General features: G+C 49.1%; 8 protein-coding genes across 8 annotated transcripts; 4 read left to right on the forward strand and 4 right to left on the reverse strand.

Annotated features, from left to right (window-relative positions):
- Nucleotides 1–925: 925 nt before the first annotated feature.
- Nucleotides 926–2,888, forward strand: FSST1_002026 (major facilitator superfamily domain-containing protein; the record flags this gene model as incomplete). The annotated part of the gene is made up of 3 exons (XM_083227975.1): nucleotides 926–1,273; nucleotides 1,325–1,889; nucleotides 1,954–2,888. The coding sequence occupies 3 exons, from the start codon at nucleotides 926–928 to the stop codon at nucleotides 2,886–2,888; spliced, it is 1,848 nt and encodes a 615-aa protein (XP_083092208.1).
- Nucleotides 2,889–3,683: 795 nt separating this feature from the next.
- On the forward strand, nucleotides 3,684–5,443 carry FSST1_002027 (uncharacterized protein; the record flags this gene model as incomplete). The annotated part of the gene is made up of 2 exons (XM_083227977.1): nucleotides 3,684–3,873; nucleotides 3,930–5,443. 2 exons carry the CDS (start codon nucleotides 3,684–3,686, stop codon nucleotides 5,441–5,443), a joined length of 1,704 nt encoding a protein of 567 aa, XP_083092209.1.
- Nucleotides 5,444–5,664: 221 nt separating this feature from the next.
- Nucleotides 5,665–6,300, reverse strand: FSST1_002028 (uncharacterized protein; the record flags this gene model as incomplete). Its single annotated transcript, XM_083227978.1, has 2 exons — nucleotides 5,665–6,155; nucleotides 6,213–6,300. 2 exons carry the CDS (start codon nucleotides 6,298–6,300, stop codon nucleotides 5,665–5,667), a joined length of 579 nt encoding a protein of 192 aa, XP_083092210.1.
- A 579-nt stretch (nucleotides 6,301–6,879) lies between these two features.
- Nucleotides 6,880–9,000, forward strand: FSST1_002029 (uncharacterized protein; the record flags this gene model as incomplete). The annotated part of the gene is made up of 3 exons (XM_083227979.1): nucleotides 6,880–7,046; nucleotides 7,101–8,900; nucleotides 8,943–9,000. 3 exons carry the CDS (start codon nucleotides 6,880–6,882, stop codon nucleotides 8,998–9,000), a joined length of 2,025 nt encoding a protein of 674 aa, XP_083092211.1.
- Nucleotides 9,001–9,318: 318 nt separating this feature from the next.
- FSST1_002030 (uncharacterized protein) lies at nucleotides 9,319–10,986 on the reverse strand (the record flags this gene model as incomplete). The annotated part of the gene is made up of 1 exon (XM_083227980.1): nucleotides 9,319–10,986. The coding sequence occupies one exon, from the start codon at nucleotides 10,984–10,986 to the stop codon at nucleotides 9,319–9,321; it is 1,668 nt and encodes a 555-aa protein (XP_083092212.1).
- A 3,170-nt stretch (nucleotides 10,987–14,156) lies between these two features.
- FSST1_002031 (glucosamine-6-phosphate isomerases/6-phosphogluconolactonase-domain-containing protein) lies at nucleotides 14,157–14,939 on the forward strand (the record flags this gene model as incomplete). Its single annotated transcript, XM_083227981.1, has 1 exon — nucleotides 14,157–14,939. The coding sequence occupies one exon, from the start codon at nucleotides 14,157–14,159 to the stop codon at nucleotides 14,937–14,939; it is 783 nt and encodes a 260-aa protein (XP_083092213.1).
- Nucleotides 14,940–15,696: 757 nt separating this feature from the next.
- FSST1_002032 (uncharacterized protein) lies at nucleotides 15,697–17,109 on the reverse strand (the record flags this gene model as incomplete). Its single annotated transcript, XM_083227982.1, has 1 exon — nucleotides 15,697–17,109. The coding sequence occupies one exon, from the start codon at nucleotides 17,107–17,109 to the stop codon at nucleotides 15,697–15,699; it is 1,413 nt and encodes a 470-aa protein (XP_083092214.1).
- A 987-nt stretch (nucleotides 17,110–18,096) lies between these two features.
- On the reverse strand, nucleotides 18,097–20,070 carry FSST1_002033 (uncharacterized protein; the record flags this gene model as incomplete). The annotated part of the gene is made up of 1 exon (XM_083227983.1): nucleotides 18,097–20,070. The coding sequence occupies one exon, from the start codon at nucleotides 20,068–20,070 to the stop codon at nucleotides 18,097–18,099; it is 1,974 nt and encodes a 657-aa protein (XP_083092215.1).
- Between the last annotated feature and the right edge of the window lie 2,558 nt (nucleotides 20,071–22,628).

The following is a 22,628-nucleotide window of genomic DNA, read 5'->3' on the forward strand; positions in this document are numbered from 1 at the left end:
ACGCCGAGAGGCTGAGACCACAGAGCTGAAGGTAGCGCTAGAATCGCAACTAGCCCAATGTGTATTTAGTTTACCCATCTGGAGCGTTGCGGCTGTAGGGCTGATGTGTTAGCTATCTAGCTAGTGATTCTCGGGTCCGAACCAACCCAGGTAGGGAAACATATCCGACACAACATCTCGTCCTTTTCATTAGCCAAAACATCCACACCCACAATCATTTTCTGCGATGGAAGACATCGACAACTGATTTCTATTCAAGTAAATTCATAACTTCTTATCTCGCCTATGTAATGATTTATCGAATCAAGTCCAGCCACACCAATTATTGATGTCTGATCCAGAATGTCCTCGACCACCAGCCTGGACATTAATGCCATCAATAGCTTCTCCTAGCTGCGGGACAGCGTCATCGATAAGGCAGAAAAGCGGCCGCCACTCGAAGATCGGATGGTTGATTAGGCTCAATAGACGATAACCCTGGAACTTAAACAATGCCACACAGGTAGTTATGAAATCACGAGTGTCTGATGATGACCGGCTGAAGTGAAGTGGAGATGACCTAAACTATAGAATCCTTCTTGATAAAGGGGAAAAGCAATGGAGCGTTCCCAGGAAAGTAATTCGCGGTCCTCTCCTACGAAGCAAAAAGACAAAGCTAGAGTTTCTGAGTAAGACGGGATAAGGTTGTTTGTTGTTCTTGCAGACCTAGTTGTGAACCATGGGTTACTGCGGCTGGCTGATGGGCATGATAAGCCCGAAGGAGCCAGCTTTGGATAGTTAATGCTCGGTTCTGGTACAATCTTAAAGATGGTGTATTTTCTATATGGTTGGTTTATCCACAATATAAGAGACGAGGATCCTGTGCCTATCTATTCATATCATCGAGAAAGACTCTTGGAAGAACCAGCCCGGCCTGCCCTTCACCATGATCAACCCAGGAGCTGGTCACTCTTTTTTCCAGCTTGTCGTCAATGACAACACGACAAGCCCTCCTTACGAAGAGATCCCGTTATCAGAAGAGAAAGATCCCACACCAGCCGTTGCTCTTTTAAGTGCCCTTGGTACAACTACAAACCCACCCACTTCAATAAATGAAAATGACCCACGGGATCTTTCCTCTTCTCCAGGACCTTCCTCTATACAAATCAAGGGAATCGAGGACATACCTTCAACCACGACTCGAGGATGGCACTTTTATGGTGCTTTTGGCACGTTGTGTTTGGTCACTTTTATCATTGCTCTTGATTCGACAATCATCTGTGTTGCATTGTCGGTAGGTTCAGCTCCTCGATTGAAAGCATTGGTCTACTAACACCCGTCAAAGACCATAGCAGAAGACATCGGAGCTTCAGCTATTGAAGCCTTCTGGTGCGGTACCAGTTTTCTCCTCGCCTCGACCGTCATACAACCCCCTGTCGCATCACTATCCCACATCTTTGGTAGACGACCCGCTCTCCTGGCCTCTGTGACAATATTTGCAGGTGGCAGTATAATGGCTGCTCTCGCAAAGAACGTGTCTGTGCTGCTCGGAGGTCGAACGCTTCAAGGCCTCGGTTCTGGTGGCATTCTTGCTTTGACATATGTTATCGCCACGGATCTCGTGAGTCTCAGAGAGCGAGGGAAGTGGTTCGGCCTCATTTCTCTCAACTGGGCTATTGGTAGTATTCTTGGCCCCTTGATCGGTGGCGCTCTTGTCGAAGTATCCTGGCCTTGGTTGTTTTGGATCAACTTGCCGTTTTGTGGTGTCGCTTACATCATGATTCCTATAACTATGCGCATCAAGCGAAAGGAGGATGCATCAGTTAATACCAAGATCAAAGAGTTTGACTGGATTGGAACCATCATCTTTGTTGCGTCTTTGACGAGCTTCTTGATCCCTCTCAGCTGGGGTAAGATCACTTATCTAGCCATTGATCAATTCTCGTGTCCCTTGTTGCTGATTGATATTTATAGGCGGTATCATGTACGACTGGAGTAGTCCCAGAACTGTTATACCTCTTGTTTTTGGTATTCTCGGTCTTGTCGCTTTCGCCGTCCACATCAGGTTCTGCAGAAGATACTCTCAATGCGATCCTCTTCTTCGACCTAGTCTCTTCACATCTCTTACGGCCCTGTCCGCTTATTTTGCCACTGTCATTCATGGTATCATAGTATGGTGTCTTGTTTACTATGTCCCTCTATACCACGAAATCCGAGGCTCGTCACCCATCAGTGCAGGCATCGCCATCTTGCCTTTCACTGGTACGGTAGCGCCGGCTACTGTCGTGGTCGGGTTCCTGATTGCCAAAAGTGGCGCATACAGGCCTTTCATCTGGGCTGGATGGGCTCTTGTGCCTCTTGGAATGGGTTTGATGGTGCTCCTTGAAAAAGACACGGAAACCTTTAGATGGGTGCTCATTTATCTCACAGGAGGACTCGGTCTGGGCATTCTCTACTCAGCCCAGGCATTTGCTGCCCAGGCTTCTGCATCCAATTCTGATCTTCCATTTGCTGCCAGTATGTACGCTTTCTGTCGCTCTCTCGGTCAGGGGATTGGCGTCGCTATTGGCGGAGTCACTTTTCAGAATGAGTTCCGTAAGCAGGTCGAGAAAAGCCCAGACTTCGCCTTCATGGCTAATGAATGGGCCAAAGATGCATCTGCACTGGTTCAGGTCATCAAGAAATCTCCTGCTAGTATGCAGCTTATGAGAGATACTATTGTCGATGGGTATATCAAGGGTCTGAAAACGGTTTGGATGGTTTTGACTCTTGCGGCTTGCGTTGCACTTATAGTTTCACTTTTGTGTGCCAGATCTAAGAGCTTGGATCGTAAATTTGAGACTGAGCATGAATTGGATCAGGGTGCAGGGGAGATGAGCGGCACGTTAACACCAGACACATACGTCTGATGATAAGCGTCTAAGTCTGTGATTTGTCTTTGGATGCAACGATATTTAGCAACAGCAATTTGGGATCCAAAAGAGCGTCTTAACTATCGCAAAAGTACCTATCTAGTTGAACATGTCTCACGAGTGAAATTTTGATGATTTGAACGCCTTGTGCCTCCATTGTTTGGCTTGGAAGCATCGACCGGATATACTCATCCTCCAAATGTCACAAAGGACATACACCCAGCTTGCCTACCTAACATTAACAAGCAATGAAGGCAAGATGGCCGAGCGGTCTAAGGCGCTGTGTTCAGGTTCGATTCGAACTAGGACGATTCGCAGTCTCGAAAGGGGCCTGGGTTCGAATCCCAGTCTTGTCAGCTTTTTTTTCTTATTCTTGAACCTGAATAGTGCAACGTCGTTTACTCTTTTTATCGTTGATGGTGAATGGTCTTGGTTATGCCTCGGATAAAGAAGCCAGCCAGTGACACTGATTAAAGATGGTGGGTGCATTTTCTCACAGTGTATTCATCAAGTACAAGCAATGGCGTCACTGATTCAGCCCAGTGCGACAAAGCTTTGAGTTTAGGCTGTTTAGTGGGTGGCTGCCATAGCTCAGGTACCGCCCCTCCGGCTCTCAGGTCAATTAGATAGTGGACGCGGCTACGCGCGCTTCGTGATCTGGACCGCGTAAATTGCCGGGGTAGGTACTAAGGTTCTATACCTAGATTCCATTTCTGACGCCAACTCGTGTGTCTTTGTCCATCACTTACTCACATATTATCACTCACGAATGTCTTGCAATCCGCATCTGCAATGGCAACGGCCTCATCCTCTTCCAGTCTGTCGTCGCCGGCTTCTTTTGTGACCGCGCATGACGTTGCTCTTGACAAATCTACGGCCGCCAGCAGCCCCGTACAAGACAACCCTTGTCCCTATCGCGACGGGCGACAATTGCCCCGCGACTTGAAGTCGCATTGCCAGATTCTCCTTGAAGAACAACTTTGTATGTTGCGCATGTGCTGTTCCCTCGACTGAATGGTTTTTTTAACATCCCACTAGATACCTCAGCGATTAGTCTCCTCAACAGCATTGCCGCATCAGGCGTATCGAAACGCAAATCCACAAAGAAGCCCGTCCCTATACCTCCTCCAACTCACCTCGCCCTCATCAGCACTCTTGTGGTCCATCCTCTTCTCACTACGCGCGCAGAGAAGAAGAATCAGCTTGACGTATCCTCCTACGCCTTGGATTATTTGCGCAATATCCTCAACCTTGTTGGTCCTGTCAACGCCGATTTTAGAACAGCCTTTCAGTTCAGTTCCGCGCCGCGCGGGGCCCGCCGATGGGATCAAAACACACATGCAAACGATAGCGACATGTCTGATGCAGATTCGAACGGTGAAGACGAACGGCTTCAAGGCAAGCTTGCAAATGATGGCAGTGTATGGAATCGTGGGCAGGACTTTTGGTCAACCATTGGCTGGGCGTTTAACTGTAGCACATTATATCCAGCAAGATGGCGCTACTGGAGAGCTTGGTTGGAATTCATGTTGGAAGTCTTGGAGGCTGACTGGAACGAACGCGAGCGACGCGATAAGGAAGCACAGCAAGCAAACGGTCCTGAGAGTGAAATGCCCCGGACGTCACGCGAGGGTTCCATCATTGTCATGTATATGAAACAGCAAAACGGCAGTCAAAACGGAGCCAGAGGATTCATCAAAGCCTTGTTCGCAGACGGAAGCGAAATATCGTCATTGGCGTATCGGGAGGTATTCGACAAAGAGCCCAAAGGCCCACGCAAAGAGTCTAAGAAACGAAAGCGGGAGCAAGTGCTCGACCTGGAGAACGATAAATTCGGCGACTATTTCGATGATGAATCCATGTCTTCAGGTGTTTCTGAACCACCCACCCCTCAAAAACCCAAGGATTCGCGAAAGCTAGGGACTACTGGAGTGCATGCGCCGGGTTTTGTCGAATCGGTCAACATACGCCTTCGCCTTTTCAGTTTACTATCGGCAGTAACATGGTCACTGCAAAAATCAGCCGATCTCAATCGCCTATACGAAGAGTATTGTGCATCCCTGAAACGTTTACCCCTTTCCATGTTTTCTCTTTTTGCTTGCCAACGACCAAACATCCTTGTCTCTGAAGCACGCATTACCATTACCAAGGAGTTATTTGACTTGTTACTGCCGTCATCCTACAAGCACCCTTCCAAAGTTGACAAGGAGGGCGAGGCAAAGGGGGCGTTGACCTTAGCTATGTTAGAGCATTGTTATGTCAGCCATCCAGCCAACACTGTAGCACTGGACGATAACGCAAAACTATCTCTGGTTGTAGAAGACGCTATACAGCTGCTATGGGCATGCGGTTTGATGGAGTACTCAGAAAATTTTGCAAAAGCTGCCGAGAAGGGCATCAAGGCTCGGGAAACAAAAGCAAAGAAGCGGCGCACTGGGAAAATGAAGGGCGATGAAACCGATGTCGTTTCGCAAGAGGTTCTTGGCAATTCTGGCGAAAGAATTCAGATCTTGCTTGAAGCATTAAAGCTTGACCAGGAAGAGGCGTCATGAGAACGGTTTTTGTGGTTGTTCGGTATTGTACAATTTTATAGACTACCTATGTATATAGACTTGATGTCGTAATGAATGATGATACCCCATTGTTACCTCTGCGAACTTGCCTTCGTGTCTGTTCTTAGTTATCGCTGTTGTACAGTATAATTACAATTGATGTGGTACCCATATGGCTGTAAAGCAACTTGTAGAGATAAACCATGCGATTAATGCCTCTTTCAACGCCTCTTAGCTGCCGGAGGAGTCCAAGCAGACGGCTGCCATGTCTCGCCTGGTGCCTTGGCCTTGGCCTTTGCCTTTGCCCAAAGGTCATCTTTCTTTTCAGCCTCATCTTTGATCTTTTTCGCGCTTGTATCAGCCTGGACACCCTTGCTGTCCTGTCCCAAGGAGCCGGCATTTGCTGATTGCAGCAAAGGTGCTGGGGCAGCCTGTGGTGCTTCCATAACCCGCGGCTTGGCTTCCCAACGAGCATCTGCCTCAGCAGCAAGTGTCTTCATTCTTGCCTGACGCACTACATCGCCTTGTTGTTCTTCAATTGTCGGAGGCTCCTCTCGTGTATGTCGTAGCCATTGATGCCACATAGGGCTGACCTTTACAGATGAAAGATGAGTTGATCCTGGATATTGGACAATTCGCCGCCAGCGCTCGAGGCTCTCGGCGCCGCGCGTAAGTCGAAACTCCCAGTATGTATTCCCTTGGAGATCAAAACCTGGTGGTGTGTAAGTGAAAGAGTCATGAAGGCTGGAGAGAAAGGTAGTCAACGAACCCATGAGGAAACGCTTGCGCCATGGTAGGCGGAGAGCTTTCCACTTGTACCAGGCCCTGGTAACAGGCCCAATCTGTTTTGAGGCCATTGCGCCTCTCCTGTATGCTTTCGTCTGGAGTCTCAGTGAATGTCACCAGATAATACCTATGGAGGGGCGCAAATGATAGAAGTCTTGAATCCATGACAAATTCTCAGCCACGTCATGATACTCCAGCCACCCTATATCAGGTCCACGTCATTTCTTGGTGGGTTGTATGGGCGTTGGGTGCATGCCGCCCAATCTGGCCTACCTCTTCGATCCAAGGTACCAATTCCTTGAATACCTACTAGGTACCTACTAACCTATCACTTCGGATCCCCGGGTACCATCCTGCTCTCTCTTTCCTTCTTTCCCATTTTCCTTATCCGCATCTTGCACCTGAAAGCTGATCTTCCACCAAATTGCTGGAGACGGTTTCATTTCTTTTACTGCGACTTGATACCCCTCATCACCTAATCTTGAAGCTGTGCAACCATTGCGACAGCGACAAGACTGCACGGTGTATACAAATTCACGACCATTCACTGCCAACTTGTACCAGCCGAAATAGAATCTTACTTACCCCGTTTCCCTCGAAGTGATTGAACTCCCACCGCTCGATAATCTAACCACAAATTCGTCGTCATCATGGCGTCCGTGTCGTCACTTGATAAAGACTTACGCAAGATGCGCTTGGAGAAATACACGCCTGCTGCAGCGAACGAAGCGCGCTCATGGATTGAAGACATGCTGGGGGAGAGTCTTCCTTCGTCAGATCTACTAGAGGGCCTCAAAGATGGAGTCGCTTTGTGCAAGTAAGTCAACCCCGGTCTTGACCATCATGAATGCGGGACTTACACAACCTTCAGGCTCGCCAACCGCGCCCTACCGCCCCCAGGACTCCGATTCAAGAAATCCGCCATGCCGTTTGTGCAAATGGAAAACATCTCGCTCTTCCTACGCGCATGCCAGTCTCCGCCGTTGAACCTTCAACAACACGATACATTCCTGACTGTCGATTTGTTCGAGCAGAAAGATCCGGCGCAAGTCCTGCAATGCATCGGCGCATTCAGCAGAGCGGCTCATGCTGCTAATCCTCAAAACTTTCCCGTGTCGATTGGGCCCAAAAATCGGCCAGATACTGTGACACCACAAGGGACGGGCTCAAGAACCCCTACTGGAACTCGCGACCGAGGCTCATCTATTACTAGCAATAAATCGCCTGCCTTTGGACGCTCTGCTATGATGCCTCATCGAACAGGTGACTCCGGTTCTGGTAGATGGAGTCCTACCAAGAGCCCTAGGAACAGACCTGAATCTCCTAGCGCCGTTAGCAGCTGGAGCAAGAAGGAGCACGAAGGTACTACTTCACCAGCTTGGAATATTGCCCAATACGGCTATCTAGGGGGCGCCAGTCAAGGCAACTTGGGTATATCATTTGGCGGAAGGAGGCAAATCACTAACGCCAGTCCCCGCGTGCCGAACCTTGCTGACAAGGAGCGTCTTCGAAAGGAGGAGGAAGAACGTGCCCGTCTCCAAGCCGAAGAAGAAGAGAAACGTCGATTTGAGGGAGAAGAACGCGCTAGGTTGGAAGAAGAACACCAGTGGGAGGAAGAGACGGAGCAATTGCGACAGAAGGAGCGAGAAGCAGCCGAAGAGGAGAAACAACGATGGGAGGAAGAAGAAAGGCAATGGAAGTTAACAGAAGAACAAAGGCGTAGGGAGGAAGAAGAAGCCGAAGCTCGATTGGAGGCGGAGCGCAAGTCCTTAAAGTCTCGCAACGACTCCAAACTGACAGGACAAGTCTTGAGTCAATATCGCGCTGAGCAAAGTGCCTCGCAGCAGGATGGCGCTTCAGAGGATGACTACAAGAATCGGGTGAAGCAACTGGAGCAGGAGTTAGAGCTCGCTCGACAGCGCGAGGCCGAGTATGAGCGAGAGCGTCAAGAGCGAGCTCCTCGTCAGGGGAGCGCTGAGGCTAAGCCTACTCCTAAGCCCAAGCCTAAGCTGATATCCAGTCCCCCAACTCGCTCTGATTCGTGGTCTAAGGACGAGCGAGAGGTCCTGCGCACTCGTTCTCCTTTCAATAGGGAGCCTATGCAAGCAAGCACACCCCCTGCGTTGCCTTCGAGGTCCCCTCGTCCTCTCCCTGACCCGACTGCCCTGCCACAGGCAAAATCACCAAAGCCCAGCAGCCGCCCTCTTCCTGATCCTGCGGCATACGCATCCAAGCCTGCCCCTTCACCCGCTCCTTCAACTCGCACCGATCGCTTCTTGTCCAGAAATCCAGCTCCTTCGCAACCAACGGCCCAGGCTACATACTCCCGCGAGCTCGGCGCCACGGCTGAGCAAGACGCTGAGGACCGACGCCGTGCCGAAAGCCAAGACAAGACCAAAGCTGGCGGATGGGCGTCAAAGTCACTCCTAGAGCGTGAGATGGAAATGGAACGACAACGGCAGCGTGAGTGGGAAGAGTCACAGAAGGAAACTGCTGCGGCAGTTCGTTCCAACGAAGGAGTAGACGGTATTGGTGGCGGAATTGGTGGTCGTTGGGATGTTGGACAATGGGCCGGTTATACTGGTGGTGATAGCCAGAACAAAGGATCGATAGGTATTGGGGCTGGACGAAGGCAAATCGTAGGCCCTCGACCACTACCTGATCAACCGAGGTAAGATGGCGATAGATAAATAGAATCATGTTAATGTTATAGTTCAGTAGTCAACGTCGTAAATTCAGAAAGCCAAATGTATCTCGGTCTACTACCATAACATGTGTGACAGCATGACAAAAGTCCAATGATTTATGATCAGAGAATCTTCAACAAAAACAACATGACTGTAATATCTTTAGTACGTCAATATAAAGATACATTGTTTCGTGTGCTGAAGCCTCGCTTATACATAGCTTCGATATATAATATCAAATGACACCCTTCATCCCCATCCTTGTTACATGATCAGCATAAATATGTCGAGAAATCGGTATGGAAAATCCACACATTTTATCTAAGTCCAACCCTAAAAGGGGCAACACCACCCGCTCCTTGCTTGTGTAAAGCCAATCGTCATCATCATCATCATAAGCACTCAAGCCTGTTTCTCCTCTCCGGAAGCTGCTGCCTCGTCGCGACATCGCTTGCACATACACCATCCCCCCAAGCTGCCCTTTGCCCATTCCCTTCGTTGTTGCACAGATAGGTTGACGTCGCAGTAGTGGTTGAGAATTTCTTCGCCCTTCTTAATACCCCCTGGACCACCACCAATAACGCGCTCCTTTCTGGCTTCGAGAACCATGCGGCCGCCCCATTCCCAGGTGACGTTGGGATCACAGTCGTGGTTCGCGAGACACCAGTAAGGGTGCACAGCGGCGACATCTGGTCGACCATCTCTGGGATTTTTGCGAGCAGAAGCGGTACCGCGGAATTTGGCGTATAGCGTATTCATCACCCAGAGATCGTACTCGTGGAGATTTTCGTATATATCGATATCCATCTTCTCAAGAACGTGGAGTGGCGTCTCGATATTGTATTTGAAAGAAAAAGGAAGTGTCCATTCGGGTGGTGGGCCAGCATTTGGTGAGACGTTGATGTCGTTGGTTCGAGTCGGGACAAAGTCACCCCAGATGTACTTGACCTCTCGAACATCTAGGGGGTTAACCTCCTCGTGAGCTGCGATCGCTAGGACTCTAGAAAGGAGCAAAAGGTAAAGTGTGTGGTCTGCTTCGAATGCATCGGGGTCCTTGGCAATCGCATCGACGTCCTTTTCGCAAACAGCAGGGTGGTATCGCTCCATGGCCTGGTCGAAACAGTACTGTGTGCAGAAGACGGTATCGTAGCATTCAGGACAGCTGACAGGTTCATTCTCACTGCCTAAAGGTGGTAGATCAGAACTGCAGGCGTCGCAGATAGAGTCCTTCAGTCGGTTGTTGGCGGTAAGGAGCGAGTATTCCTTGAGTACAGCTTCACCAGGAGTTATATCCTCCTTGGCGAAAACGCCGAGCTGTTTACATGTTGGAATGATTTCGTAGTCGTCGGTGCTGCTGGCTCCCTCTAATAGTACAGGCAGAGTAGCGACTTCGACTGCACACTTGGGGGCCATGCCGCTCAGGTGCTCATTTAGTTCGGCCAGCGATTCCGGGGCAAAACGATCAGGCTCATGGTCATTCCAGGGGTAGACCTCACGGCGGACAAGGCCTTGATCGGGGAGGTTGGGGTAGTCAATGTCAATGTCATCGCGGCGGAGTCTTCGACGGGCGACAGTGACAATGTTACTCTTCGTGTCAAGAAGTTCTTGATTCGATGGTGATAGTCGGAGACCCCGCTGACAAAAACTGGCAGCACTTTGTAGTGAACCGCAAAGTAAAAGGCCAAGTGAAATAATCTGATATGCACGAACTTGAGCCAGAATGGCTAAACGTTTAACCGCTTCGTCCTCTATCTCGGAGTCAGCTTCAGTGGCCTGAATATCATCCTGCGGCAAGTTGCCGTGGGCTAGAACGTCTGGAAGTGGGACTGCGGTATGCATCTGCAGAGACTCAAAAGCCTGCTCATGGTACTCGAACCCCTCGTTAAGGACCTCATCTGCAAGGGTGAGTGCGCGGTATGCATCGCCAGCTGCGAGGTCTGGATATCCTAGATCTGAGTGGACAGTTGCCCTGTCGAGATAGAGTATCAGGTCGTAAGGCAGGCTGGAAAGCCCCTCTGTAAGCTGCGATCGCCTATCTAAAAGCTTCTCGTTCCGAGCTGCCGGGTCCATGTTGGGAAATTGTGTTCGCTCGCGAACTGCACAATGATAAGTTGAGGAAGGAAGATGAGTAGAGGAGTGAAAGGAAAAGTTGGACTAATGGATTTAGGCCAAGACCCGGCTGCGGACCCTATAAATCACAATTTGGTGCCGGCAGAAATCGGCAAAGAAGGCAGTTGTATTAGATAATGGAGGAAGAAGTGTGGCAGAGAGATAGAGAGGCCTAGAAATGACGACAATCGAATAGAACAAGAATTCGGGGACACGGCTGTTCTTCCAAGACAAGACAGAGGCTTGATATTAGTGTTAGGCCTGTTGTGCAACGAAGGGGTTTATTCCCTGGCAGCCAGGGATTGCCGTAAAGACCCTGAAATCCTGATATTATTGCCGAAGAGAAACAAGGTTTTTGGGGATGTAATTGGCCCCAGGATAAGAGGAAGAGTAATAAAAACAGGCTTAACAAGGTCAATCACCAAATAAATATCGTGTTGGCCTCTGCCCGCCGTTGGCTGGTGGTGACAGGATGACGGAGAAAAGGTTCCGGGTACCGGATGCCAAAGCCAAGCGTGTGTGTGGTCAAATGAAGCCTGAATTAATGATTTGATCGTCAGGGTCCATCCTTTTTACAGTACGATTTGCAAAGACAGGGAAGGGAAAAAAGAAATACGACGTCCCACAAGTGGGAACTAAAACTTCATTCAAGTCATAAATCTAAAGTGCCAAATACATCTGCCGAATTTTGCGCACAAAGGCAGAGAGAGGACGAGTTGACATATTGACAAGGAATTCTGATTATAGGTGCCCTTTTCTGCCATGTTGATGACTATTGTCGTCTCATTTAGTAGGCAGCTATTACGGAGTCTGTAGCCCAAATCACAGTAGTATTTCGGCACGGCATCGTGCTACCAGCCCGGTAGGTATTAGGCCTTTGTTTAGTGATGGTCTAGGGGAAGCAACCAATCAAGGTATCCGTTAAGAAAGTCAGAGATGATGATAGAAGGCAATCTCTGTCTTTCTCAATCGAACTCAACATTGGGTAACCTGTTGCACTTCCAGGGGAGAACCAGTTTCAGTCTTGATCTTAATATCAGTTGATGGAAACCATCACAGCTCGGGTCCTGACTTGGCAGACTCTGTGGCTTTGCTCACCGTCTCTTGCAAGATGTTGAAGTGCGTTTACCCCTCTCTAGTAAAATGTCAAAGGTGACGGCTAATGCCGTCAACTTTCATCAGGTGACAAGATAGACATGCTAGACGTATGGATCCTCTGGCGAACGAGAACTATCAAAAACGTTGGAGACTTCCAGACTCGTCCAGTCAGTCAGTACCTTGGCTGTCCGATGAAGGACACGGGAGGGGTCAAAGATTTCAGGGTATCTACTACCTAGATAATGGAGGGGCAGAAAGCAAAGACATGGATCCATCCATTGACTAACAGACCAAGGATTGAACTGCTGGTTCGAGGCACAGCTGATGTATACGAGTACAACATTAGATCATATTGGGCTACAACGATAATTAATGAGTTTCCATCCTTCTCCAACGTCTACAGCGAAAGTCTAGGTTTTTTTTTTTTTTAGCTCTGTACTGCTTGGCATGAGCTTGACAGGCTAGCGGCGCGCTTAAACGCCTACTAAATTGGCGGTACCTCTCCAGGGCTCGATACTGCAACTACGTCATAGCCGCAGCTCCGAGTAAAGATTTTTGCCAAGCTAAACAAGACGGGCAGACACATGCTTGTCGGTTGATAGTTCTTGTCATGTTTTTCTTCGGTTCTCGTGATGAAGAGTACCTTCACCTCCACTATCATGTATTGGAGGTTTTGCTCTCAAAAAGGACAATGCAAACAGTACTTGATCCATTTAGCACAAATATACTGCACCTTTGTATTCATCACTGAGGCATTGAACGTGCTGCCTAAAATACAACATGATTAGCGGTTGTGCATAGGTACTAAGAGCCGCAGGTTCACAGTAGTGTAGTAGTGTCGGGTGTTTTGACTTTGATCACTGTGCTGTGTCACTATGCGACGATGATGATAATGTTACACTACACTGGATTGGTCTCCGTGCCTCTTCGACCAGGGTTGGGCAGATAATGTTCAATGGTAGTCTATTGTAGCCCGATCTGATAACCTACCTACCTGAGTAGGTATGTATGCGTAAAGATCTAAGGTGACAGCGTCCCAATGTCTATCCTTACCAAAAGCCTCTTAATCAAATGATGCTTGAAGAATTGCCACGTGCTATCTACTGTAGGTCGGTACTGTATGCTTACTTAGACCAACGGACAACCTCCAACCTGTCAACCGGTAACTGACCTGGAATAAACGGCACCCCGATAAGCTTTTTGTCATTAGCACGCGGTTAAACATGTGCAGTGGCACAGGCAGGTCCTGGCTTGCATTGCATTATCTTGAAACATGATCAGAGAAGATTAGCCAAACAAAACTCAGATAGACCAGAGTCAGAAAGTCAAAATAGCAGACAGACTACTGTACCATCTAGCACGTCACCATTTACCATAGTAGAGCTCATTATCTGCACAATCAACGGCAGTGTAATTGAGACAGGTTTTTAGGCTATTGCCGTATTCAATCATTCCCATTTGCCACTTCTGTGATAGGTACTTTCCTGCCAGATGTCATTGTCATTGTCGTTCCGAGGTACCTACCTCAGGAAGCTATCGTGGTTCATTCCATTCCGTCCGTCTGTCCTTCCCATCCCATGTCCCCGCCCCGTACTGGTCCTACTCGTCGGTTAGTATGGATGTACTTCCCCATCTTCAAAGCGTCCTAGAAAGACAATTACCGAATTTAATCCACTGTTATGACGAAGTAGGTAGGTACCCAATTACTACTTACCAGAAACCAGAAAACCCGTCGAGCGGGTTTCCATGGAACCCCGCCTCCTCTGAGAGCTTCCATTCTACACGACTTATCAAATTATTCCACGAACGGCCAAACCACGTCTTTACAATCTCTCTACTCCCATTGCCAATTCCATACCCTTGGCTTGTACCTGTCTCTTTTCCTACCAGGTTCAAGGATCAATCATAGCTCTAAGGAAAAAACTCTCATCAGCCTTTCTGACATCTGCCTTTTTTCTCGTCTTGCCATTTTTTCTCTCTTACCTCTCTCACAACTCACCACAAGCTTCAAAAGCTCATATCACAACGTCACGATGGGCAAAACACAACCCAACCTCTTCGCTTTCCGCGACGTGAATGCTCTTGCCCCGGCATTGCGATCGTACGTTATTCAAAGCCAAGCTGCTGGTATTGCCCGACACGGTGCTTTCAAGGTTGCTGTCTCTGGTGGTTCGCTGCCCAAGACGCTCGCCCAGGCCCTCTTGGCCCCCTCTTCCGGCCCCAACGATGTCGTCGATTTCGCACGCTGGGAAATCTTTTTCGCTGACGAGCGTGCCGTGCCTCTCGACCACGAAGACTCCAACTATGCTCTTCTGAAGAAGGAGCTTTTGGACAAGATCCCCGAGGGTCAGAAGCCTACCGTCCACCCCATCAACACCGAGTACCTGAACGACACTCAGGAACTTGCCGACCAGTACGAGCAGACCCTTGTTTCTAGCTTCGCCAGTCGCGACTCTGTTCGTCTTCCCATCTTCGACCTCCTCCTCCTCGGATGCGGACCCGATGGACATACCTGCTCTCTCTTCCCTGGGCACGAGCTGCTCCGTGAGGTCAACGCCTGGGTCGCTCCTATCGAGGATTCCCCCAAGCCTCCTCCCAAGCGCATTACACTTACCCTTCCCGTGGTTAACCACGCTGTCCGCGTTGCGTTTGTCGCTACTGGAGGCGGCAAGAAGGATATCATGAAGCAGATTTTCGATACCGAAGGTGGCCTGCCCTGTACCCTTGTCAACGAGGGCACGGGCGAGCGCTGCAGCTGGTTCGTTGATGAGCCCGCTGTCGAGGGTGTCAGCTTCCCTCGAAGGGCCTTCCTATGATACCATTCCCAAGCTAGCTATAATACCAAGCATCTCTACCCAGTTTTTGCGCCGTAGCCTGATATACCATGCAAAACCACGTCAAATTCTCTCACAATCAGGTGGGGTCTGGCACCATACGAAAATCGCGGGGTAGCTGGACGAGAAGCTATCCATTCCATTACGTCCTTGGTCCTACGAAACTGAAAAATCAGTGGCCATACCTGATTCCTCCAAAACCAGGGCATTGACGAACATGCTGTTTGGTATCTGGGTTCCATTCGTTTCCTACTATTTATGACTTTGCTATTTCTTCACGACAACACTTGATTTTTGCGTGGAAACCATTTAGAGGGCGTTCGTTTTAAGGTTGGGGAGCTTCTAAGGCATGACAACACAAACCATAACACAAAAACAGAAAAGAAAAACAAATAAACGTCAGCAGATTTCTTGCAAGCTAGAAATCAGAGCCCAAAGATTTGACGTTTGAATGCGAGATGTTTGTTTTCAATTGATATCCCGTCGATTTATGCGAACAACAAATGATAGATAGAGGAGCACGTTCTATTCGGCATGGCTTCATTGTAGTGCAATAACGGACTCATATGACGGCTCTGTCCTGAGTCGAGAATGAAGGGCGAGAAAGTCAAAATCTATTGGTTACATGAAGAAAGTGAATCGCCTGCTGTGATGCCGCTCATGTCTATAATATATGTCACGTTGGTTAATCTGATATTTCAGGAAGTGCGCGCGAAACATGCTCAACATGTTGCCCGTCCTACACAACTCTCCAAACTGCTCCAGCTCTTGGGGTATCATCCACGTCCTCATCCCGGCTCATCCTCTCGATCCAGTCATCTTCACGCGCAAGGGCATCGCGCTCAATATCCTCCATGACATTCAGTTCCGTCAACATGCCATGGACGAGTTCTCGTGACCCTTCCACCATGCGTTGCAAACTCGATCGTTCCTTAGTATCATCCTCCTCTTGATTCTCTGCTGAGAAATCCCCCAGTTGACTGAGCTGTCGCTTCAGCGTATCCAATCGTCGGACCAAACCGGCGCATTCATCTTTCCACGCAGAATCAAGTTCGCCGATGAAAAGCACGTCGCTCTCTTGCAGCAAAGCACCGCCCTCGCGCCGTGCCTCTTCGATCTCACACATCCCTTCAACCCATCGCTCAAAGCGTCTTACAGCCCTGGCATAGCGACCACCGGGTTCCTCCAGCGCCCAGAGGCCACTCATGACCGAGTCCAGTACTTGGATGCGCTCTTCCAGACCACCACCAACAGCCCATTTGCGAAGCGCTAGGACATTCTCCTTCTCGACCTCCGCCTTCTCATGATCGTCAACTTGTTTGCTCTCAGCAGCAAGGTTCGAGAATTGTTCTCCTAGCTTGCGCTCAGCACTAGCTCTCCATGCAGCATCGACAGCGGGTGCATCCCGATGCAGGAGATGCAGTTGTAAGAGTTCGGTTTGTAGCCTGCTTGTCTCGGCAGATGCGGCGACATTGGCAGGAAGCTTTGACGGGGATGGTGGTGCGAGGAACGTTGAGGTCAGGGGTTTCGGCGCGGAAGACTTGGCAGGCGAATAGTGCTGTTGGAGGGTCGAGAAGGCTGGTCGAAGGCGAGGCGCAGCGCCCGAGGACTTTTCTACCTTGGGCGTTGTCGAAGAGCGTAGGGTGCGAGTCGACTTAGTAGCAGTGGTGGTAGTAGTGCTCGTAGTTGTGGTACTACTAGCCGACGAGGTCGATGAAGCCGGTCTCAATGCAGGTGCATTCTTCAATCCGGTCGCGGTGCTCTTAGCACGCGTGTGTGAAGGGGCTGGAGCTTTCCTGGTAGCTTGAGTTGGTCCATCTGCCGAGGTCGGCCTCACCGCTGGTCGAGTTCTCGTAGTTGTCGTTGAAGGAGGATACCTAGTTTCTCTCTTCGCAGGTTCCGATGTTGCTGGTTTAGTAGGCTGTTTGACAGAAGTTGCCCTTGAAAGACCGGATGCACCATTCCTCAATGTCCTTGTTGTAGTGCTTGAAGTCGTTGCGCTTCTGGTCAAAGGCTTGATGGGGAGGCGACTCGGTGTGTGATCTGCATCTGGGGAATTTGTAGCAGCAGCGGTGGTTCTTGTTGTCTTTGCAGTGGTGGAAGAAGAAGGGGCAGGTTTCCGGATGGATTTCGAGCGTTGCAATGTGGACATTTTGACCCCCCTTCGCAATCTGTCTCGAGATGGAATGGGAATGGGATGTTTTAGTGAATGTTTATTGTGATGAAGGAGGTAAGGGTCGCTTGGGCTACGGGTAGGTACCGGTAAGCTACGGCGGGTTCCGTTAGCCGGGGCACGGCCAGCTAAGTACGGTAAGTAAGGTACGAGTGGAGCTGGGCCTGCAGTGGCGGATCCTCGGTCCTATAACGCGGACTCGGAACCTGACTAGCTGAGCTGAGACGCAAACTCGCAAAGGGAGCCCTGAGACGAATGTTTAGCCTAGGTACCTAAGTCATGGAACCACCTGAGGAGCGCAATTGTTTGACTAGAACCACGACAGATCAATTGAGTTCAACATTGTGTAAGAGGTCTACAAAAATCAAGTCTCATGACATCTGGCGTAACTCACTCATGGAAGCTCCCCTTGATCCCTTCCAGAGTTGCACTGGATCACGTCCTAGTCTAAACATCGATAGTTTCACTTATTGCAGGTTGGTGTTTTTTTCTTTTCTTTTGGCTCAAGAGTTCTTCTCAGTATTCATGAGTACCTAAGGCGATCCCATCTAGGGCATCATCATCTTGTCCGTATCCTTCAGATTGCGGTATCATAGTAGTAAACATGAGCCCATCTCTGTCTTTGATATCGTGAGATCAGACTAGCAACATTTGGATAATATGTCCCCTTCATTTTCTTCTTTTCCCATCCGTTCTGGCAGGGGTGTTGCTGATAGCAAGCGTGGTATCATCCGAGCCGCGACAAATAATATCGTGCAACGTATATATTCTCCCCAGCGATTCCTTCCATAACCTTCGCAATACATACAATGTATCAAACAAAGTAGTCCAGCGATAATCCTCTATACGCAACAAAAGAAAAGGCACAATAACGACAAGTGCGAATATCATGGCTGTAAAAAATCGTAGATGATTAATGAGTCTTATAAAAACAAATTGACGGTGGTAGTGTTGGTGTACGTAGAATTATGCCGTAAGCTGCAGGCTGTTAACCATACAGCGGAGGTCATTGCTGTTGTTGTTAAGCTTTTTCACGCAGGGTTCGCATATTCGTAAATGACAGAAAGTGCAAGTCCATCGATCTTCAACATCTGACTTGTCGCAAGTCTGACATGTTAATGGGTAATATCTGTTGGTCCGGCGGTTCATCGTCTTGTGTCCATGATAACAAGAGAAGTGTGACTTTTTGAGAGGTGGTGCTTTGAAAATGGTGCCCTCTGCAATGAGGGGTTCGGACTGTTTGGGGAAGTATGCGACTTGAGGGTCGTACTCTTGCATGACCTTCATTTCCGGGTACAGAGTACCATCTCTACCTCTGTAAAGAGGCCCTTGAGAATCCGATGAAACCAGCCGTGGGTCGTGTTCAGCTGATAATTGTCGGGACAGAGCATTCGATCGAGCGGATGAATCTCGTGGCGGGAACCTAGAAGGCACTTCTGCCAGAGGTTGAACCTGGTAGACCGCAGTATCACTACTGGATGATCCTCCACTGCCCTTCGAGTCCGTGAGCGAAGAATGCAGTGATCCTACCGGCGGAGATTCATTCTTCAAATTCAATGATTCAGATAAGGGTTTATCTAGCTCGGGACTTGAAAGCTTGGGACCTGGGATAGCTTTTCGTGTAATGCTGCCTGTATTTCTCAAAGGCTCCTGGTTTTGGTGCTGGGGAGATATTTGGGGGATATCATCAGGAAGCTCTGGCGACACCTGCGCAACAGGCTCTGGGGATGAAGCAGGTGATAGAGGTGAAACAATCGAATCCACAATGGGTGTCTTGATATCTTCCTTCTGATATTCAGGAGTAGGAGGGCGGTGTGCCCCAGGTCGCTGAGTTGGAGACTTGGTAGTGTCTGTCGACGACTTCCCTCTTCGGTGAAACTGGAGCCTGTCCTTGAGACGATTGAGTTTGGAGCTGCTGCTACCCATGGTCTGGCTCTCAAGCACCTGCTCAGCAACTGGCGTCTGTCGAACGTCCTGGCCAGCAGGAGCTACTGGGTTGGTGCTCCCAGGCTGCCAGGTCGGGGCTGTGGAGACTGAGGGAGGCTGTTGTTGAACGGGTGGTGGCTGTGCAACAGTAGGTTGTGTCGCAGCGGTTGATCCGTGACTAGACACAAGCGTAAGGTCGGGAAGCTCAATGCCCCGGTCGGCCTTTGAAGATCGACGACGCCAAAGTTGAGGCTGCTGCTGCTGAGGCTGAGACTGAGACGACGGCGAGTTCAGTTCAGGTGACTTTTTCTCTGGAATTGGTTTCCGAATGGGAGCAGGGCTTGCGGGGAGATGATACTTTGTGTCTTTAGAAGGAAGCGGTAGTGGTCGAAATCCTTTGACGGGCAACTTGGGTGCATCATATTGTTGATGTTGCTGTTGCTGAAACTGGTGTTGCCGGGTGGGGGCGCTTTCCAACGTGCCAGTCTTGGTGTTGGCAGGTGGAACTTGGTGGCTCGGGGATGTGTTTGCGTCACTTTGGAGAGTACTGATGTTAGTTTCGTCTGGCGATCTGACGAGTGATTCGCCCGAGGAGCGTGAGTAAGCTGATAAAATACTCGACAGTGAGTCCGAAGGTGAGGGAGGTGTTTGCGATGGAGATGGCAGTTGGGACTCCTTTTGAGGTAGTGTTGGTGGACTCGCTGATAGCTTGCCTATGGGTCGACGTGGGATTGCCATTTTGGGCGGACCAGATGGAGGGAGATTGACTGAAAGCAGATGCAACGGCGGCAGTGATGGTGGCAATGATTTTGTGTTTGCACTGCCTATGCTAGTCGAGCGCGGCGGTGGTGGAGGGAGTTCTTTTGCTGGTGGCAGACGAGGGGAAGCTTCCTCGTAATAATCGTCATAAAAGCTTGGGTCGTTGGGGCCTGGGACATCCGGAAGAGCTTTAGACCAGCGAGAGGTGCCCGTTTTAGGCGGTTGCAGAGAGTTTGTGTTCAACATGGTAGCCATGATGAGACGAAATCTGTCGTGTCAACCTGGGACGACGGGGAGGGATAATGCCGTTAACTTGAAGCAAGTTAAAACAAGTGCAACCGGGGGACGCGACAGCAAAGTAATGCAAAAGGCTGGGTAACTAAAACGCATGAAATGCCGGGCCCTGGAATCCTTTAGATAATATGGATCGAAGGGGATCACGGGAAATGCGCCCCTCGAGGGAGCATCCAAGTAGAAATCAAGTGGGGAAGGGAGAGACGAGAAACAGGTGAAACCAGCAGAGAATGAATAGATGGAGCAGGAGCAGTGAGTTTAGATTGATATTGAATCGTGGGACGAACTTCCATCTAAGTGGGATGTATTCAATGTGTGTGAGGGAGCGAGAGAAATGTGAAAGACGTGAAAGAGAATGAGAGAAAGAGTAGGTAGATGAAGAAAATAGAAGGAAAAGTTCTTCAATGAGGAATAAAGTAAACAAGGAAGGAACAAAAAGGTGATGTGAGATGGAAGGCGAAACAGAATTAACCAAGGGAAGGAGGCCTCGAGTCGATCCATCTCCTGGTGTTAGGCAGGTTTGGGCCGGGTCTCGCGTCTTGGTATTCTTCCACCTCCCATTGAATGTTTCTTGCCTTGCCCGGGCAGTTTACTTTACTTGGCTTTTTAGTCCAACTACATACTAAAAGGTAGGGTTTCATCGAGAAACTGCCATAACCGGGCAGTCTAAAGTTTGGACCAGGCCGTTGGGATTCGGGCGTTCTCTTAGGATCATGCAAAGCAAAAGCAAGCAGTACATACTTGGCTCATACTGCGGGAACGGCAAATGGAGGCTTGGTCGTGGCTTGTGCAGGCTCTTTGGCCGCTTCAAAGTGAACCGTTTGGAAGGAGGCGAGTAGCATTTCTGATTGTGGCTCGTCAAGTTCTGGTTCATAGCAATCCGCAAGCAGGGGACTTTGTTAACGGGGCGAGGACTAGGTAGAACCAGGACTAGGACTAGGGTGCGTAGGGTGAAACGACCATTAGATTGGATCTCCATCCAGTTTTGAGCGGGGGAACTTGATTCATTGTAGCTGATTCCACGTCACTTCCCACCACCCCTGCATCGATTAAGAATTGATTACTTACTTGTCCAGCTGAAAAAGAGCAAAAAGGTATTCAATTTACAGTTGATAATGATTCATTGAAAATTCAATGCCAAAAAGAGGCCACATGATTATTAACTACTCAAGTACCTACTAAGGTACCTGGTCCTTGTACCTGAAAATACGGGTTATACTCGTGCTTTGTACCACAACTCAAATCGTGATACCAATAAACTCAAAAGCATCGGATAACTGCAGTTCTTCCTCGTGGGTGGCCGACTCGTAATAAGTATGCATGTAGACCCACCTTTTTTCATCTCGTCTTACAGTGTACTCGAGTTGCACAGCCTACCAAGGTAATAGCTAAATGCAACTGTAGACTATGTCAACCTGAACCAAACAGAAGGGTCTTCAACCTTTCTCCCTCCCCTCATGACATATGACTCTAATTATTCATATCCCATTCTTCACTGCACAAGGACATCTTCTTCAGAGACTCACACTACTGCGCCACGTCTTGTCGTCACCAAGCCGAGCATGCCGAAGTGATAAATTTGCACATGTATCCGCGGACTTGATATATCGACCCTTGCTCTTGATCGCCCGCCAACTCAACACGTCACGTCTTATGCACGCTCGGGGCGATCGATCCCCCCAGCGTGCATCCAAGCATCCCCACAGCTAATTACATACAGGCTGCAGTGATAGCATTGCTCCACCCTCTATAGAATCCTGTAATATCCGAATGCAATCATTACCCAGACTGCCAGAGTGCCCAAAAGACAACATATACAGTAAGCATTTAACAAGGATACAATTATGACGCGCCATTGTCTCTCCTCTGTGACGCCTTTGGTATTGGTCAGCGGAAAACATTCAACTTTTGACCCGGATTAGTCTCCGATCTGAGTCTTGTTAGCAGTTCAAACTGACCAACCCTTTCCATGTTTCACATCAATGCCATAACAATCATCTTTCAGGTACAACTTATTGCTTTGGAACTCTCGTATTTGTTTCCATTTTAGTCAGGTTTGCGTATTAACATCCTCGTGTTATCAAGGCGATGATGCGAGCAGAACATAAGTTGCATTGTTAACTAACATGCAAATTGGGCAATAGGTAGTCAATGCGTTGTCTTACTGTATCTAAGTTCTTACTGCGTAGCGGGCTCTTGTACAAAACAACAAACTTTAGCCTGAGATTATGTTCTACGTCGGAAAGGCAGACATACGTTTCTCATGCGTGGTTCAGTTGATCATTGTTACGGCAGGAAATGCCAATCATTGGATCACTGTAATTCGTCCTGCAGTAGTACACCTCTTGATACAAACACGAATAGTATTTGCAGCCCATCACGCAAATCAAGTTCAACAGATTCTGTCTTACAGAAGTAGTGCACAAGTCGCACAATCAGGCTAGTACCCTTGTCTTCTTTTGTTTCACAGAGCATATGGTAACCTCATCTTGAGGCCAGTCTTAGGTCGGTATGCCTGT

The sequence above is a fragment of the Fusarium sambucinum genome, chromosome IV (assembly GCF_050947815.1).
Source record: "Fusarium sambucinum isolate potato_lamoka chromosome IV, whole genome shotgun sequence".
In the NCBI taxonomy this organism is placed as follows: domain Eukaryota; kingdom Fungi; phylum Ascomycota; class Sordariomycetes; order Hypocreales; family Nectriaceae; genus Fusarium; species Fusarium sambucinum.